Source organism: Mustela lutreola, chromosome X, assembly GCF_030435805.1.
Source record: "Mustela lutreola isolate mMusLut2 chromosome X, mMusLut2.pri, whole genome shotgun sequence".
Taxonomy (NCBI): Eukaryota; Metazoa; Chordata; class Mammalia; order Carnivora; family Mustelidae; genus Mustela; species Mustela lutreola.
The window spans coordinates 50501945-50520065 of NC_081308.1; the positions used below are offsets into that span (position 1 = coordinate 50501945).

Consider the following 18121-nt stretch of genomic DNA (forward strand, 5'->3'; position numbering starts at 1 on the left):
GTCTATTGTAATGGCAAGTCGAAGATGTCATGCCTAATGACCTCTAGGTTCTCCAGGAACTGGGAGATAAAGTCCCCCAAGTGAGAGGAAAAGCAGTAGTTTCAAGGAAGCTTGTTAATATTGGACAAGGTTTGAAATAGTTACAGCAGAGAATGGGCAAGTTGTTAAAGCCTAGCTGGTTTATAATCCAGGAATATACTGTGATCTCACTCAGTTTCATGAGATCCTGCTTCCTATCTGTGTGACCTTGAGCAAGTTACTTTACTATGCCTCAGTTTCTTCATCTATAAAGTGAACATGAGTAAAATAAGGTCATTGAATTAAATGAGTTAATCCATGCTTAGCAATTGCTGAGCACATTGCTTTGCGCATAGTAAGTGTTCAATGTATATTAACTCTCTAAATTTCCATGATGATTACTTAAATTTTATTTCTCTGTGGTGTTCATCAACCTAGGCTTAGAATAGGACACGATGGCTTGACCCAAAGTTAGTCTGGTACTAGGTAAGAGATTGAAGTGATTGAATGAATACAGAATCAAAGATGGACAGGGAATGATATGAAGACAGGGGAGTGGGAAAATGGAAAAAAGCAGGAAATCATGGGGTTAACTGAAACTCAGATACTGGCATATATTAGGTCTGAGTAAATCTTTATTGAGTGAAAAAATGGGAAAGCCTGTAGGGTCAAACCATAGGGTTCCATCAATGTCACTTCTGGAAAAACAGGCAATTCTGACTGGAAATGAGGGTCTGCATTTCAGGTGAGGCCAAAGGAGTAGGGGTAAAATGGAAGTTATATGGTGTTAGAAGAGTCAAGGAGGTGAAGAAACTGCACCACTGGAAAAGACCCTGACATCAGCCCAGTCTCTGCTTTTCTACTGGGAGTTGGCAGCCTGTGCTAGGAGGAAACTGATGAAGTAGGAGCTATCAAATAGACTAGTGTCTGGAAGCTATTGTCTTTTGTAACTATTGACAGACAGAGCTTAGAGGGTGCGAGGATGAAGCAGATGGTCATTTATCTTGAAACCTGGTCAAGAAGATTGCTTGACAGTGCAAGAGCAGGATTTCCCCAGGAAGCTCAGGAACTATTCTAGAAGTAAATGAAGTGAGGTGCACAAATAAATGAAATGAGTGCACAAATAATGTGTAGGCAGTCAAATGTTCTGTGTTTACAAGAGGATGGTTACATTAATGCTGCCAAAGAAATCCAGGATATATGTATGGTCAATTAATTTATGACAAAAGAGCCAGGTTATAAAATGGGGAAAGAACAGTTTCTTTAATAAATGGTGTTGGGTAAACTGGACAGCTACATACAAAAGAGTGAAACTAGACTACTATCTTACACTATACACAAAAATTATCTCAATATGGATTAAGAACTTGAATATAACACCTAAATCCATAAAAACCCTAGAAGAAAATGTCAGCAGTAAACTCCTTGACATGTCTTGGCAATGACGCTTTTGGATTTGACACAAAAGCAAAGTCAACAAAAACAAAAATAAATTAGTGGGACTAAACCAAACTAAAAAGCTTCTGCACATCAAAGGAAGATACCAACAAAATGAAAAGTCAACCTCCTGAATGGGAGAAAATATTTGTAAGTCATATATCTGATAAAGGGGTAATATCCAAAATATATAAAGAACTCATACAACTCTTTATCTGTAATAGCATTTGCAAATATCTTCTCCCATTCCGTGGGTTGTCTCTTAGTTTTGTTGACTGTTTCCTTTGCTGTGCAGAAGGTTTTGATCTTGATGAAGTCCCAAAAGTTCATTTTCGTTTTTGTTTCTTTTGCCTTTGGAGACATATTTTGAAAGAAGTTGGTGTGACCTATGTCAAAAAGGCTATTGCCTATGTTCTCCTCTAGGATTTTAATGGATTCCTATCTCACATTGAGGTCACTCATCCACTTTGAATTTATCTTTGTGTATGGTGTAAGGCAGTGGTCCAGTTTCATTCTTCTGCATGTGGCTGTCAAAATTTTCCAGCATCATTTATTGAAGAGACTGTCTTTTTTCCGCTGGATATTTTTTCCTGCTTTGTCAAAGATTAGTTGACCATAAAGTTGAGGGTGCATTTCTAGAGTCTCTATTATGTTCCATTGGTTCATGAGTCTGTTTTTGTGCCAATACCATGCTGTCTTGGTGATCAGACCCTTGTAATACAGCTTGACATCAGGCAACATGATGCCCCTGCTTTGTTTTCTCTTTTTAATCATTCCGTTGTGGGATTCTGGGTCTTTTCTGGTTCCATACAAATTTCAGGATTGTTTGTTCCAACTCTTTGAAAAATGCCAATGGTATTTTAATAGGGATGGTATTGAAAGTGTAAATTACTATGTACAGGATAGACATTTTAACAATGTTTATTCTTCCAATCCATGAGCAAATGATATTACAGATAAAGGGCTGATACCCAAGATCTATAAAGAACTTCTCAAACTCAACACTCAAAAAACAAATAACCCAGTCAAAAATGGGCAGAAGACATGAACAGACATTCTCCAAAGAAAACATACAAATGGCTAATAGACATGAGAAAGTGTTCAACTTCATTAGCTATCAGGAAAATACAACTCAAAAGTACAACATCAGTTAGAATGGCAAAAATTAACAAGAAAGGAAACAACAAATATTTATGAGGATATGGTAAAAGGGGAACACTCTTATAGTGTTGGTGGGAATGCAAGCTGGTATAGTCACTCTGGAAAACAGTATGGAGATTCCTCAAGATGTTAAAAATAGAGCTACCCTATGACCCAGCAATTGCACTAGTAGGTATTTATCCCAAAGATACAGATGTAGTGAAGAGAAGGGACACATGCACTGAAATGTTCATAGCAGCAATGTCCACAACAGCCAAATTGTGGAAGGAGCCAAGATGCTCTTCAACAGATGAATGGATAAAGAAGATGTGGTCCATATATACAATGGAATATTATTCAGCCATCAGAAAGGATGAATATCCACCATTTGCATCTACATGTATGGACCTGGAGCGGATTATGCTAATTGAAGTAAGTCAGACAGAGAAAGACAATTATTATATGGTTTCAATCAAATGTGGAACATAAGCATTAGCACAAAGAACTGCATGGGGAGGAAGGAAATCTGAAGGAGGAGAAATCAGAGAGGGAGATGAACTATGAGAGACTATGTTCCCTGGGAAATGAACTGAGGGTCTCAGAAGAGGGTGTGGTGGGGTGCAGAGGTAACAAGGTGATTGGTATGAAGGAGGGTCTATGTTGTGGTGTGCACTGGGTATTATACATAACTAATGAATCATTGAACACTACGTCAAAAACTAATGATATAGTGTACAGTGACTAAGTGGATAAAATAAAATAAAATAAAAATACTTCTTTCACTTAAAAAAAGAACTCATACAACTCAATAACAAAAACAAAACAATCATTAAAAACTGAGCAGTCTCATATGGTTTGTCTCCCTCTTCTATTTCTTCCCCTTCAGTTTTCCTTCCCTTATCATATGAGACTCTTGACTTTGGGAAACAAAGTGAGGGTTGCAGAAAGGGAGGTGGGTGGGGGATGGGGTAACTTGGTGAGGGCAATCAAGAGGATATGTGATTTGATGAGCACTGGGTGTTATACACAACTAATGAATCATTGAAAACTACTTCAAAAACTAATTATGTACTATATGATGGCTAATTGAATATAATAAAAAAGTCACACAAGGAAAAAAATTTAAAAAGAAAACATGCAGATGGCCAAGAGGTACATGAAAAGGTGCACAACATCATTAATCATCAGGGAAATGAAAATCAAAACAAAACTATACCTTGACTAATTGAATTTAAATTTTTAAAAATGAGCTATCATCTCACACCTAGTTAGAATGGCTATTATCAAAAAGGAAAGAAAGAAAAATTGTTGGCAAAGATGTAGAGAAAACGGACCCCTTGTGCACTGTTGGTGAGTAAATACTGTGGCCACTATGGAAAATGGTATGGAGTTTCCTCAAAAAATTAAAACTACAACTACGTATGATGCAGAAATTGCAGTTCTGAGCATCCAAAGAGAAAGAAATCACCAAAACTGAAAAGATATATGCACCCCCATGTTTACTGCAGCATTATTTACAATAGCCAAAACATGGAAGCAGGCTAAGTGTCCATCGATGAATGAATGAAGAAAATGTGATTCAACTATAAAAAACAATGAAATATTGCTATTTGAAGCAACATGGATGGACTTGAAGGAAATATGCTAAGTAAAATAAGTCAGTCACAAAAAGACAAATATGATCTCCCTTATATGTAAAAACTAATTTTCTTAATGAGCTTATAGGTACAGAGGAAAGATTGGTCATTGCCAGAAGTGGGAGGTAGGAGTTGGTTGAAATGGGTGAAGAGATCAAAAGGTACAAACTTCCAGTTATAAAATAAATAATTCATAGGGGATATAATGTACAGCATAGTGACTATAGTTAATAATACTCTATTTAATATTTGGAAGTTGCTAAGAGAGTAGATCTTAGAAGTTCTCATCACTAGAAAAGATTTTGTAACTATGTATGGTTATGGATGTTAACTAGACATTGTGGTGATCATTTCATAACATATACAAATATTAAAGCAATGTTGTACATCTGAAGCTAATAAAATGTTCTGTGTTGATTATATCTCAATTTAAAAATATAATGATGCCAGATTTTCCCTGGGAAATCAAAAAACATGTTTTCCATACATCATAAATCATTCCTATAATGATTCCATAAATCATTCTTATGACTGTGCATATCTCATTCTAAGAATTGAAATCTTTAAGTCCAAAATACCAGAGTATCCATGGCCCTCTCCAGTCTAGTCCCCAGCCTAACTCTTGTTAGAATACATTGAACTTGAACCAAACTAAACTGGTTAGCCAAACACTGGCCTTTTTCCTGCTTCTGTATCTTTGCTCACAGAGTTCCCTCCACTCATACCTTTTATTTCCCTCTGCTGATTAAAACTCTTTCCACCATTCAAGGTCAAGATCAAATATAACCTCTTCCATCAAACCTTCTTTGTTAGCAACTGAAGGGGATCTCTCTGGTGTCTGAAGTCTGGTGGGCCATTTTGTACTTTGGATCTAGTCTTTGAGGTCCACCTTTCTGAATAAAGCAAAAGAATTTTCACATTGCCAGAGAGAACGCAAACTCTAGGTGAATCGGTGCAAATGCAGAGCTGAGCCAGCCCCAGATTCATGACAATGCCAGGAAGGAAGGGAGGAAAAGAGGGAAATAAGGAGGAAAGGATGGTGAGAGGTAGCCTAAGTCACCTGAAAGGGTTAAGATATGGCTTCCTGGAAACTGGTAGTTGTTGTTAGGGAAGTGGGAGTGTGGTGGTGGTAGGGAGACTGGGTTATATCACTGGGGGCCAATGCCAGTAAGAACTAAAGGCCAAGGGGGGAGATTTCACTCCAGGAACAGACATACCACCTCTGCCTTTTCCAACTCTTCATGCCTCCTAGTGAAAGTTGCCTCAGAAGATTTCTCATCAGACTTTGAAATGACCCATTCCAGCCCCTGTCCTATTGTCCAAATGGGAATGGTCAGGCCTGGGGAGGGGAGTAAAATAAGGAACTAGGCCTTGAAGTTGTCTCTCCTCACCAGCAACACAGGCAACTGGAAAAATAACTAGGGGTAGTCTGGAGAGCTGGGACAATTATGGGAACTTGACTTTGTCAGTCTGCTCATCTGAGTTCCAGCCCTTCCTTTCTGCCTAGAATTTGGTGTGTTCTTACATCCTTCTCAAATGTCATTCCTTTTGAAAGGCCCAGAGTATCTACATGCTTTCATGGGTCAGCCAGAGAACCCATGCCCCAGAAGCCACAGGAGAGGTCTCCCTGGCCAGGCCCCATTTGAAAGATGTACTTTCCCAAGGGCCCATAGCAGATGGAACTGATGAAAGTGACTCCTAATCCTCAAGAGCCCTAAAGGGATGGGAGACAGAGAAAAGCATGGGAGTCCAGGACAGTTCATTCCTCAGGAGATCAGATTGAAAGAAATGTAGAAAAGAGCTATGTCTGTCTTCCCTGAATTTGCCTGTCTGTGTTTACAGCTAAGTCCTTCAGTTATTTTGCTCCTTGTTGCATACCCTCCAAAGCAAAGATGAAAAATCTGGAAGCTGAGTGGAACAGGACTATGGAGATAGATATCCAATTTTCTTACCTCCCTTCCTAAAGTTTCTCAGGCACTAGGAGCTAGGGAGAGTGGGGGAGGTAAGGAGGCAAGTCAGCTCAAGAACTTATCCTCTGCCTCCATTTTCTCATAATAGGAGATCATGATGTAGAGGGACTGTCAAGGCAGCTCCTAGGAAGAGCTCTAAGCATCTAAAGATTATCTGGGGTCTCCTTCTCCACTCTGTCATCTTGTGTCTCTTTCACTATTTGTCCATATCCCCACCCACAGCTGTGCAGAAGAACTACAAGAAGGTACCGTTAGATGCCTAGATCTGAATTTGGGTGGTTATTTATCCTGGTCCAGGATCTTGTCCACATCATGTGGAGACTGACCACTGTAGGAAGCATTTTCCAGGTCCTCTCATCAATAATCAGGCTGGGTTCAATGAGGAACTGGGTGAGATATTAGAAAAATGAAGAAACCCTGGTATTTAGCCTCTGCTTTTGTGCCTCTGGTGGTATCTCTGGAGTGTCTCTTCTGTGGCTCCCAATGCATACACTTCCAATTCTTCTATGTGATCCCAGCTTCTGGCTCAGAACATACCACTTTTTCCCACTGCCCCTCCATTCTTCACCTTCCCTTGCTCAGCCCTATGCAGCAAGTGGGCTGATCCCTGTGAGCTGTTTCCTAGGCTCTCATATTCATTGACTTCTATTTTCCCCTAATGAGAGTGACATTGGAGACAGACTGATGGGCAGCAATGAAGAAAAGGGGAAGGTATTTTTTTTTGCCTTCTTCTGGTTTGACCAGCATCTTTCTTCTGTGGTTCTAGCACCCAGGGACAAGTCTATGATTCTGCTTTCCATGAGGGGACCCCTGTCCAGGGACTCTGACCATACCTCCTCCATCATCCCTTCAGTGTAGGGATAGTGTTGGCATCCTGCTGTAACTAATTTCTGGGTTACCTTCCTGTCCTGCTTGGATTCTGAACCTATCCTCTATGTAACATATTTCTTACCTGCATTAAATCCTCTGCTATAGATATTTAGTAGTTTGTTTTCCCAGTTATATCTTTCTTTAATTTTTTATTTCTTTTCAGTGTCCCAGAATTCATTGTTTATGCACTACAATTATATCTTGACTATAAACTGGACTAGTGGGTATGCAGTCTATGATTCAAGGTGAATGAATGAAGGATCCTTAGTTACTTGACTCAGAGGAATAGGGAGTTGGGTGACAGCCCCAGAAAGTGTGCCTTGTAGCAGTCAGAGAAGTGAATAGAGGTACAAGGCTGAGCAAGCAGATGCTACACTTGCATCCACATGAATTCTTTAGTACCTTGCTTCTTAGGACAACACAGCTCTAAATTTTCTTGAGAATCTTGAAGGAGGTGTGAGTCATTGGGTTACTTTTTTTTCCCCTTTCCATAGCCAGGACTACTATGCATGTCAAATGCCAGATAATATCATCCTTCCCCTTGGCCAAGCAGACTGCTTTCCCCAGTGAACCTCCCTCCCCACCCCATACACATAGCAGTCATAACAGCCACCAGGATTTATTTTGATGAGGATTTTATTGTGGAGGATAATACAGGAGAGCAGCTCTAGGTGAATAGGTGTAGCTGTAGTGTCCTCCAGCTACCTGGATCCCCGGGTGGTTTTTGTAGGCATTGTGGGTTTATGGTAAGGCTGCAAGATTACAGTTGGTGTTTGAGGTAACTAATCAACACAGGGGGAATATCCAACTGGTCAAGGGCTTGTGGTTGGCTGGCCTGGAGCATAGCTCTGCGGATAACTAAACGGGCTTGTGATAATAGTGACCGAGGAGTGGCTACGACAAGAAGAAACAAGTCATAAGAAGGAATTCTCAGTGTTATTCTCCCATCTAAGCCTGCATCCACCCTGCTCTGGCTCCTACAGCTCTAATTGCTTTCTCCCTTCTATGAACCGTACCTCCCCCTCACACCATCCTCAATGCATGGTGCCAATAGGAACACACACGTGTTCAAGGCCACAAAACAGTCATTGGCAGAGCCAGAACCAGAAATTCTGTTAATGCTACTCCCACCTTATCTTAGTGATCCCTTCCTTAATAAAGAATCATCTTCTCCAATGGAGAAGGAGGAAGATGGTAGTTTCTCCAACTCAATCATAGAAGGTTTGGCTTCGGGGGTGATTTGTGGCCCTTGGACCTCAAAGCCAGAAGGTCCATAGACCTGAGATGCTTGAAACTCACCTCGGGCCTGCAACAGCAATGCACTGCCTTTATAATCTTGCAAGTTCAGGTCCAGCGAGAGAGATGGAAGGTACATATTAGCGCCAAAATCGATTAACAGCTGGATGTATTCTGGTTCACAGTTATGGTGGAGACAGATTTCCAGGAGGGTGCGGGGCCGTGGGACACGAGCCAATAGGCTCTGGTCAGTACAGTTGTAATTGGGGTCTGCCCCATGAAGCAAAAGCAGACGAAAACAGTCAAGATGCCCATAGACTGCAGCCAAATAGAGGGGACCAGAACATGAAGCTATGTTTGATGCCCAGACTGGTAGTTTAGCCTTGACATTGACCTCTGCACCATGGCCCAGGAGTTCCTGAAGGATGGCAGCAGCACCATCACGGGCAGCTGTGAGTACAGGAGAACAGTTGTTGTAGATGCTACCACCAGGACAGGCACCAGCTTCCAAAAGCACACGTACACAGTTCAGGTGGCCATGACTCACAGCAGTGAAAAGTGGTGTCTGTGCCTTGACATCCAAACTGTCAACATCAGCACCATGTGCCAGAAGGACCTGCAAACACCTGAGGTGGCCATAAGAAGCAGCCAAGCGCAAGGGTGTCCCAGGAACACCCCAACCACTTCTACTGTTGATGAAACGTTTGTAACGCTCCTGGCACAAAAGCTGGTCCAAGGTATAGGAGTCATTGTCATACACTGCTTGACTGAGAGCCTGCTTCTCCCCCATGTCGGTGTCCTCCTCCTCCTTGTCGGGCTGCAGGAGGGAGAAAATCTTGGTGATGTCCATGAGGTTCATCCTGATTGATTGGAGCAGAACTATTCTCATTATGAGCAGGAGAATATTCCAGGTCTGTGGGTGACAAATTTTGGGGGAAGACTGAGGGCCCACATCAAAAAGCCTGGATGCCAGCCCTTTCCCCCAACCATTCATCATCAGGCTCTTCACTCATGGGCCCCTTTCTTCCAATTCCTACTTCATCTTATTTTAGGGCTCAGAGATAGCTTCCAAAACAGATCAGGCCATTTCACAGCTTGGTGCCTTCGTATATGTTGTTCTGCTTGACCTTCATCTCCTACTTCTGGGAAGCTTTCCCTAATCTCCTCTTCTTGCTCAGGGATTCCAAAGGATCACAACTAGACTTTAGCTATGAACTTTCACACTATATTTGCACTTATCTGTGCTTCAGTGCATAAATTCCAAGATAAGGAATGTTGTATCCATCTTGTATTCCTCCACTCCCAGAAGGACTCATGATCGGGGATTTGATAGAGGCATCTTCCTTATTTCAGAATGTGTGGACTAATGAAGTGGCTCTGGTCTGGCTGTTGCTAGGCCAGAAGAATGTTGTTTTGTGTTGTCAAGTTGTCATCCCTAAGCATTCTGACATTAGTCTCATGGGGTGGGCCCTCAATTCCATCTGTCAGCCTTTTAGATGAAGTTCAACCTCCTCACAGTCCTTTATATGTGACCTCCCCTCAGACTCAGGCCTCATGCTTAGGCAACAGAGTTACACAGGAAATGGATGCTGAATGACATTTACTGATTAAGTAAAGATGACATTACAAAGAACACTTCAAGTAAAATGAAATCAAAGAGATGGCAGGAAATAGTCATTTCCAGGGCAAGTCCTCTTTGGTGGACCTGGGGGTTTATCAATACAAAAGTTGCTTCGATTCCTAGCACTTCCTTGGATCCCATGGAGTCCCCATCCCTTTGAGTCAAACCTTTTCCCATCATCTCTGCCCAATACAGCTTAGAGTCTTTGCCTCAACCCTCAATTCTTCTCTCACCATTATTCCTAGGCTTTATAAAATTATCCATGGCCCAATAACTGACTTAACCCTTTGACCTTACCTGGCCTATTCCTAGTGCTCCAAAGACAAAGTAACCACCTCAGTTTGTAATGTCATCAGGGTAAGCTGGTAGGTTTTTCAGAGCTCAAGTCTCCCTACTCTCCCATACCCTGCAGCCATGGTCTCAGGGCCACATATCTTTTTTTATTCACCATCTACCTCCACCCCCCTTTGTTAGCCTGGTACTTTAGGTACATACCTCATAGAAAAAAACTGTGAGGTGGGTGGGTGGGGACTCCCTCAACTTTAGGCCCCTTCTCACCCACTAGCATCAACTCCATATATGGTCTTATTATTTGAGGTATGCAATAATAAGTAGAGGACTTTAAAAATCATACAGACCTAAGTTTGCAACTCAACAACCCCAGTTCCTAGCTCAGAAGACTTGGGCAAATCTCCTCCCTTCTTCAGGACCCAGTTTCCTCATCTACAAGACAGAAATGATTGTCCCTGCTTCATGGTGCTGTTCAGAGGAAAAGAGCTACCTTAAAGGTAAGTTTCCTCTATCTACCCCATCAGCCTCCTCAATGGCTCCTTCCCCTCAACCATCTTAAGAAACAAAACACTTCTACAGTCCTTTCTCTTACTCTAGTTACCTTTCTCTTCATCTCTCTCTTTTTCACTGAACGTATCCAAAAAGTTGTCTACCATCTACTTTCTTATCTCCTATTCATTTCTTCACCCTCTGCAGTCTGGCTCCACCTTTCCTCCATCACACTGAGACAGTTCTTTAAAAATTCGTCCTTGTGGTTAAATCTGCTGGCTTCTTCTCAGATCTTTCTTTCTGTGACCTTCCTGGTACATCTGTCCTCACTAACCACTTTCTTCTACATACTCCTCCTTTGGTTTCCTGACCAGCACACTCTCCTGATTTTTCTCCTCTATGTTCTACCCTGAAATAGTTATGCTCCCCTTTGTTCTCTCCTTGATCCTATTCTTTCCAGTCCAGAGCTCCAGCTGTCATGTTAATTCTGATGATTTCAAGTTTATCACTCCAAGCCCCCCAGCTCTCTTTTCAGCAAAATGTATTCACTGAGTTTCTTCAGATACTTCAAAGTCAGTAGTATCACATCACCATTACCATCACCATTCATCACCAAATTTGATCCGTACCTGTTTCTCACTATTCATCCGGTCAACCAAACCAGAAACCCAAGACTCATCTCAGTCCTTTTATATCTTTGTCCCATGTTCATCCAATTGCTCATCAAGTCTTAAGGATTTTACTTTCTAAGACCTCTATAGACCACGCCCTTTAGACTTATCCCCATTGCCAGTGCTTTACCCAAGTACCTATCATTCTTTGTGTCAACTATTATAGTAGTCTCTTAGCTGTTTTTCCATCTCAATATTTTCTCCATATTATAACCAAAACAATCATTTAAAAATACAAATCTTGTCTGTATCAATCCCCTGTTTTAAATCCCTTAATGGTTCCATTTTCTCTCAGAGTATAGCCCAAATACTTTGACCTGGCTCACAGGTCCTTTATGAGCATATCTTGGCCAATAACATCTCCAAGCTCATTTCCTGCTACTCCTCTACTTATACCCCATGATCCAGCAATAAGGGAAAATAAATGCCAGCTCTCCATATACATCATGCTTCTTTATGTCACATGCAATTTCTTCTGATGGGTTAGTTTCTCCAGAGTTTGTACTCTTATATAACCATAGCAGTCATGAAACTGCTTTGTAACTCCTTTATATGGGTCTGTTTTATACCCACTGCATAATGAGAGGACATATAAAGTTGTGGTAAGACATTGTCTGGAATTCTGCTTCAAACCCAGCTCCACTACTTAGTAATTGTGTAACCTAGAGAAGATCACTTAATCTCTCTGTGCCTACTTCTTCATTTCTAAAGAGAGGATGATAGTAGTACCTGCTTCAGGGAGTTATTGTTAGGATTAAATGAGTTAACACTTAAATTAATAATTAAGTGAGTTAAGCATTTAAAATAGTACCTGAATGTAGTAGTCAGTAGCTCAGTAATTGTAGAAACAAGTGATTATTATTACCTAGGTCTCCAATTTCTACTATTGTTCCCTTACTTAAAGTTCTATAAATTCAGAGAAATGCTTCAATTCATTTAATTCCCTTAGTTTAGAGATTAAAAACCCAAGGCTCAGAGGAGAGCAGGGACTTCTTTCTAAAGTCGCATGGCTGTTATTGTCAATTGTCTCATTAGCAAGAACCCAGAATACATCTATAATCTTGTGCTTTTCAAACATTTTTCACACGGTGGGACAGGTAGCATCATCCCTATTTTGTGGGTGTAGAAAACTGAAGTCTGAGAAGGAAGGGATTTTCCAGGTGCCTTCCATCAAGGAAATAGCAGAGCCAGGAATAGATACATGTTTCCCTACTGCTCATCCTGTTCTTTCTACTGCAACATTAAAAGCAAACACATGGGCGCCTGGGTGGCTCAGTGGGTTAAGCTGCAGCCTTCGGCTCAGGTCATGATCTCAGGGTCCTGGGATCGAGTCCTGCATCGGGCTCTCTGCTCAGCAGGGGGCCTGCTTCCTCCTCTCTCTCTCTGCCTGCCTCTCTGCCTACTTGTGATCTCTCTCTGTCAAATAAATAAATAAAATCTTTAAAAAAAATAAAATAAAAAATAAAAGCAAACACGTCCTCCTTTCCCTTGCTTTAAGTAGAGTTACATTGCAGTTCCCAGAATCCTTAGTTTTAAGGATCATGCTGAATTCCAGGGATTTTGGTCATGGAATATTTCTTTACAGATCATTTCTTCTGACAGCCAGTGGGGATTCCCTTGCTATTTGGTGGAAGAGGAGGCTGGTTCCAGGGACATGAAGAAGGCAGGGAGTATGGAAGGAAATGCTGAAGCTCTCACAAAGGTCATACCAGAAGTCCACAGCAGGGCCCATTTAATGAGCCTCCAAAGAAAGATCAAGTCATGGACCCCAGCTGACTTGGACACTTGAGTGAACTGTGCCTTACCAGATAGGGTAAAAAAATTTAATTAGTCTATTGTCTAACTTCACCTTGCTGTGGTTATTAAGCTAAGAGATATTATGTGACCATTCTATGCAAGGATCCCCTTCCTGATCCCCAAAAGGCAAAGGTTTTAAAACTTTTGTTGTGACATTGACCTTTATGGCAATTTGTTTAAGTTTTTTGTCTCCTTTCAGATTGTTTTTTAATATATAAAATAAAATACATGAGATTAAAGGAAACCAATTATATTGAAATACAGCTATTTTTTAAACTGCATGAGGTAGTAATAAATGTTATTTATTAACACACTAAATGCCAAGATCTATTAATAATTTAAGTCATGATAAGTATAAATGACATTTCCAGATCTCATCTGCAAGTGTAATATGATATGAAATATGATTTTTTCTGATGACCAAGTTATAGGAACTGGTAATACTATAGCCCTTTGCAGTCTGCTCGTCCTGGAAAGGAAATGGTAAATTTCAGTTAGAGATCAGAGGTTAAAAAAAGGTAGTTGTTTACTTCATCCATGTTTTTGTACCCTTTAAATTCTATCTAAGGCCCTCTTCTAGCTTTATGAATACATTTTAAGAACTGAAGGGAAGAGACTGGGTTTAGTGGGCCCTGGAAAAGTTCTTGAGGCATTAGTAAACTATTCTTAAGCTTTACCTTCTTCCCCACAACCTGAGGAGCTCTGCCCTTCTGCCCTTGGGTCCAGCCAGATGCACCCCACAACAGAGACATATAACACACAGGGATGCAAAGACAAATCTGTACCTTCCTTATATTGTATAAACACAATTTCGCTCAAGAACTAGAGCCTAGGCACACACACCTTCTTAGGACAGACATAGCAGGAATCCATTATCATAATCCTCCTTCCTTATATGGGCAGATTTCCCTACCAATCTCCCAAGTGTTCCCAGAAACCAGATCCAGTAAGAAAAACCTATGAAGCATGGTGGTTACAGGTCCATGGGCCTGCAACCCTAAGTGTTCATTCCTGCCTAGAAACATCATTTTGTTTTAGGCTCCAGATACTCACTGGGCTTCAGCCTGAGGCCAGGCTGCCTGGAGTCGCTGCCAGCTGCTGCCCTTCTATGAAGCACTGGGCCCTGGTAGCCCCTCCACAGGGAACCCCTATTTGCCCTGAGGCTTAAGCAGACAGGGTCCTTGCTTTCCACTGTTAACAACACCGCCTAAAAGCTAGGCATCAGGTTCAGAGGTTAATTTTAGGCTATCCTTCACCCCCCCTTCCAAGGGCAGTCTTATCTTACTAATGTCTTTCTGGGAGCCATCCCAGAAAAAGGAGGGGAAGGCATTTGCAGGGAAGTCCTGAAAGCTCTGACTGACAGATAGACAGGTGCTTGGTGAGGCAAGGCCTCAGGCTTCTAGTCTGTCCCTGCTTAGGCATCTCCACCATTGAAACAGGCCAAGCTCCAGCACTGTGGGTGTTCCTAACTATCCACAAAAGGGCTTGAAAAGGCCCAGCCTCCTCTATTACATCTCCCTCTGGATCAGTTACTCTTTTCTTTCCTTCTCTAACTCAGCCTCTCTGAATTTCCTTTTTCCATTCTTGAAAGTCCAGCAACACATTATTCTCCCCTCACACCACCCTACCTCCATTCCCAAGAGTGAGGAGAACAGTGAGAAGCAGAGACTCCCACACTGGAACATGTGTCAGTAAAGTTGAAGAAGTTTTTAAAGCAAAGTTTGAGAAGGCCCTGCTCATTTATAAAGGCTTCCCCAATATAGTAACCTCAGTTCTACCGCAGGGGGCAGGGATCAGGAGATAAAACATGAGAGACTGTGGACTCTGACAAACAAACAGAGGATTTTAGTGGGGATGGGGTGAGGGAATGGGTGAGCCTGGTGCCAGGTATTAAGGAGGGCACGTATTGCATGGAGCACTGGGTATTATATGTAAACAATGAATCTTGGAACACTACATCAAAAACTAATGATGTATTGTGTGGTGACTAACATAGCACAATAAAAAGAAAAGAAAAGAAAATGCCCACAGCCTCTCCCACTCCTCTCATACCTAAAGCATCAAACCAAATACTTCCAGAACTGGAAACTTTGTCAAAAGCTCAGTTCTTAAAAGTATCATCTTATCTTCTTGGTTTCTTTACATGAAGGCGGTCATACGGCGATACTTTGAGAAATAGTCACATTATCTGTTTTAGGTGTCACCCAAAAGGAATGTAGGAGGCAGCTCCCTGTTACCTCTGGGAAAAAATGCCAGCCTAGTGTTTGGTATACAAGCTATGCCACGATCTGATCATGTCCAAGAAACATTTTATGGAGAAACTATCAAGTAGCCACTAGGTGTAAAGTTCTAGAAGCAGGAAGAACACACAGAAAAGACAGACATGGTATCCCTGAAGACATGGTATCCTTGAAGGATCTCATGGTTTATTAGGAAAACCAAATATTGAAACAACTATATTTCATATAATGCAAAAATGCCAGAACTAAAGGCTGGTTAAGTTTATTCTGCATCCATGCCAATCTCCCAAATTACTGAAGGGCTCTATGTTACTACATGTTCCCACAAACAATGGTAACTTGAATTTTCCTGCAAAGCTATTCCACTCTGATCCCAAGACATCAGAGTTCTTCTATTTCCTTTCCAATCACAAGGAAGGGAGGGTTTCAATTAGAAAAAGAAAAAGAAAGAAAAAAAGAAAACAACAAGTCAGTGAGGGCACCAGAGATGTGTTGAGATAAAGCACTAGCAACCCAGCTTCACATGATTACCTTGGTGTAAGAATCTGCACACTGAAAAGAAATTTCCACATTTCTGAGACGTGTTCAATTATTTCTGCTCAAATGCTCCCAATGATAGGGCATTCTTTACATACAAAATATATGTTTTATATACAAGCAGCAAATCTCATCACCGGGCAGTTCAGCTAGTCTTTCTGCTAAACCTAGATCTGCACCTATAAATCACCTCTGAGGTTGACTGCTGATCATAGCTTTGCTCACCCTTAGAAAAGCAGAGAACATGGTCACTTCCTTTGCCTCCAAACAGCCTTTTAGAGTTCTGAACACAGGTATCCTATCCTTTATGTCACCTTATCTTAGTGAGAATAGTCCAACTCTTTGAACTATTTCTTTCAGGCTGATATTTACCCAATTCCTTCTTCAGCCTTGTCTACCACACTTATGAAGTGGTCATGCAGCCTGCTTACACATTAACAACAGCAGGGAATTCATAGGATGTCAGATGACTTCTTAGGAAAGTGCAAGAGTGTCCCAGTATGATCAGTGAATCTGAAGATCAGAAACATTAAAAAGCATATCTGTTTCAGCTTAGTTTGAGCCAGTGGCCCATAACTATTCATTATCTGAGGCTTTGTGCAAACCTTATTAACAGCCAATAAATAAGCTATTATGATGCTAAAGATGAAAGAAGGGAAAATATTAGTAAGAACTTTTTGTAGTAGTAATTTTTATTGAGGTAATTGTATATTCACATGCAGTTGTAAAAAGTATACAAAGTGCACTTTACTGTTCTCCCTAATGGTAATATTTTGCAAGACTATAGTACAATATCACAAATAGGATATTGACATTGAAACAATTCACCTATCTTATTCAGATTTTACTTGTAGTAATTTGTGTACATGTGTATATTTACTGCTATATAATTTTATCACAAGTGCAAATTCTTATGTATACTACCCCAGACAATATACAGAATAGTTCTGTCACAATAAGGATACCTTATATTGCCTATTTTTTTCATGTTGCCTTTTTTTAGCCATATCCATGTCCTTCCCAGTCTACTCACCCTGGTTTCTAACCATTGGCAACCCCACACTGTTCTAAATTTCTATAATTTTGTCATTTAAAAATTATATAAATGAAACCAAGCCTTTTGGAATTCACTCTTTTCATCTAGCATGCCCTTGAGATTCATCCTAGTTGCTGCATGTATCACGTTTTTTTTTTTTTATTACTTAGTGAGATTCTGTGGTATGTATGTTTGTTTAACTACTGACCCAGTGAAAGACATCTAGGTTGTATGTAATATTTAACTATTAAGAATAAAGCTTCTTGAGGCACCTGGGTGGCTCAGTGGGTTAAAGCCTCTGCCTTCAGCTCAGGTCATGATCCCAGAGTCCTGGGATTGAGCCCCACATCGGGCTCTCTGCTCAGCGGGGAGCCTGCCTCCTCTTCTCTCTGCCTACCTCTCTGCCTGCTTGTGATCTCTCTGTCAAATAAATAAACAAAATCTTTTTTTAAAAAAAAGAATAAAGCTTCTATGAACATCTGTGTACAGGTCTTCATCACAGTAGTTATACTGTAGGCTTCATTATTGGGAAGAGTAATTACTCCTATTTTACTCTTCCATGACAAGATTGTTTTAGCTATGCTAGGGCCTGTGACTTTTTATATACATTTTAGAATAAGCTTGTCTAGGTCTACAAAAAAACCTTGCTGAGATTTTACTAGGAACTGTGTTAATCTGTATATCAATTTGGGGAGAATTGACTGCTTTACTGTGTTGTCTTCTAACTCATGCACATAGCATGTTTTTACATTTATTTAAATTCTTTATTTCTTTCATCAACATTTTGTAGTTTTCAGTATATAAATCACATACATACTTTAAGTGTGTACCAAAGTACTTCAATTTCTTCAGAGCAATTGTCAAAGTCATCAGGATTTGATTTTGGTTTCCATGTGTTCATTGTTAGTATGTAGAATGTGATTTTTTCTTATATGTTGGTCTTATATCCTGTCACAGTGCTGAACTCACTAGTTCCAGGACTTTTTTTGCTTTTTGTAAGTTATTTGGGAATTTTCTGCATAGTCAATCATGTTCTCTGCAAATAGGTGCAAGTTTATTTCTTCCCTTCTGATCTGTATGCCTTATTTCCCTTCCTTGAGTTACTGTAATCGATAGAACTCCCAGAACTAT

The 18121-nt window shown here is 40.7% G+C and overlaps 1 protein-coding gene across 2 annotated transcripts; it reads right to left on the minus strand.

The window, feature by feature from the left end:
* Window positions 1–7709: 7709 nt before the first annotated feature.
* ASB12 (ankyrin repeat and SOCS box containing 12) lies at window positions 7710–14371 on the minus strand. Of its 2 annotated transcripts, XM_059157619.1 has the most exons (3): window positions 14231–14371; window positions 8372–9221; window positions 7710–7966 (listed from the first exon to the last, which is right to left on the minus strand). In XM_059157619.1, the coding sequence occupies exons 2-3, from the start codon at window positions 9195–9197 to the stop codon at window positions 7833–7835; spliced, it is 960 nt and encodes a 319-aa protein (XP_059013602.1). In that variant the 5' UTR covers window positions 9198–9221; window positions 14231–14371; the 3' UTR covers window positions 7710–7832. The 2 variants fall into 2 exon arrangements, with proteins under 2 accessions (XP_059013602.1, XP_059013601.1); XM_059157618.1 differs by lacking the exon at window positions 14231–14371 and having other exon boundaries at window positions 8372–10343.
* Window positions 14372–18121: the final 3750 nt, after the last annotated feature.

Excerpts from the sequence above, each read along its gene's own strand:
- ASB12 (XM_059157618.1), bottom strand. The coding sequence starts at position 9,305 with ATGATGAATGGTTGGGGGAAAGGGCTGGCATCCAGGCTTTTTGATGTG. Across the intron at positions 7,967-8,371 it reads ATTGCTGTTGCAGGCCCGAG|CCACTCCTCGGTCACTATTA; the intron begins GTGAGTTTCAAG and ends TTCTTGTCGTAG.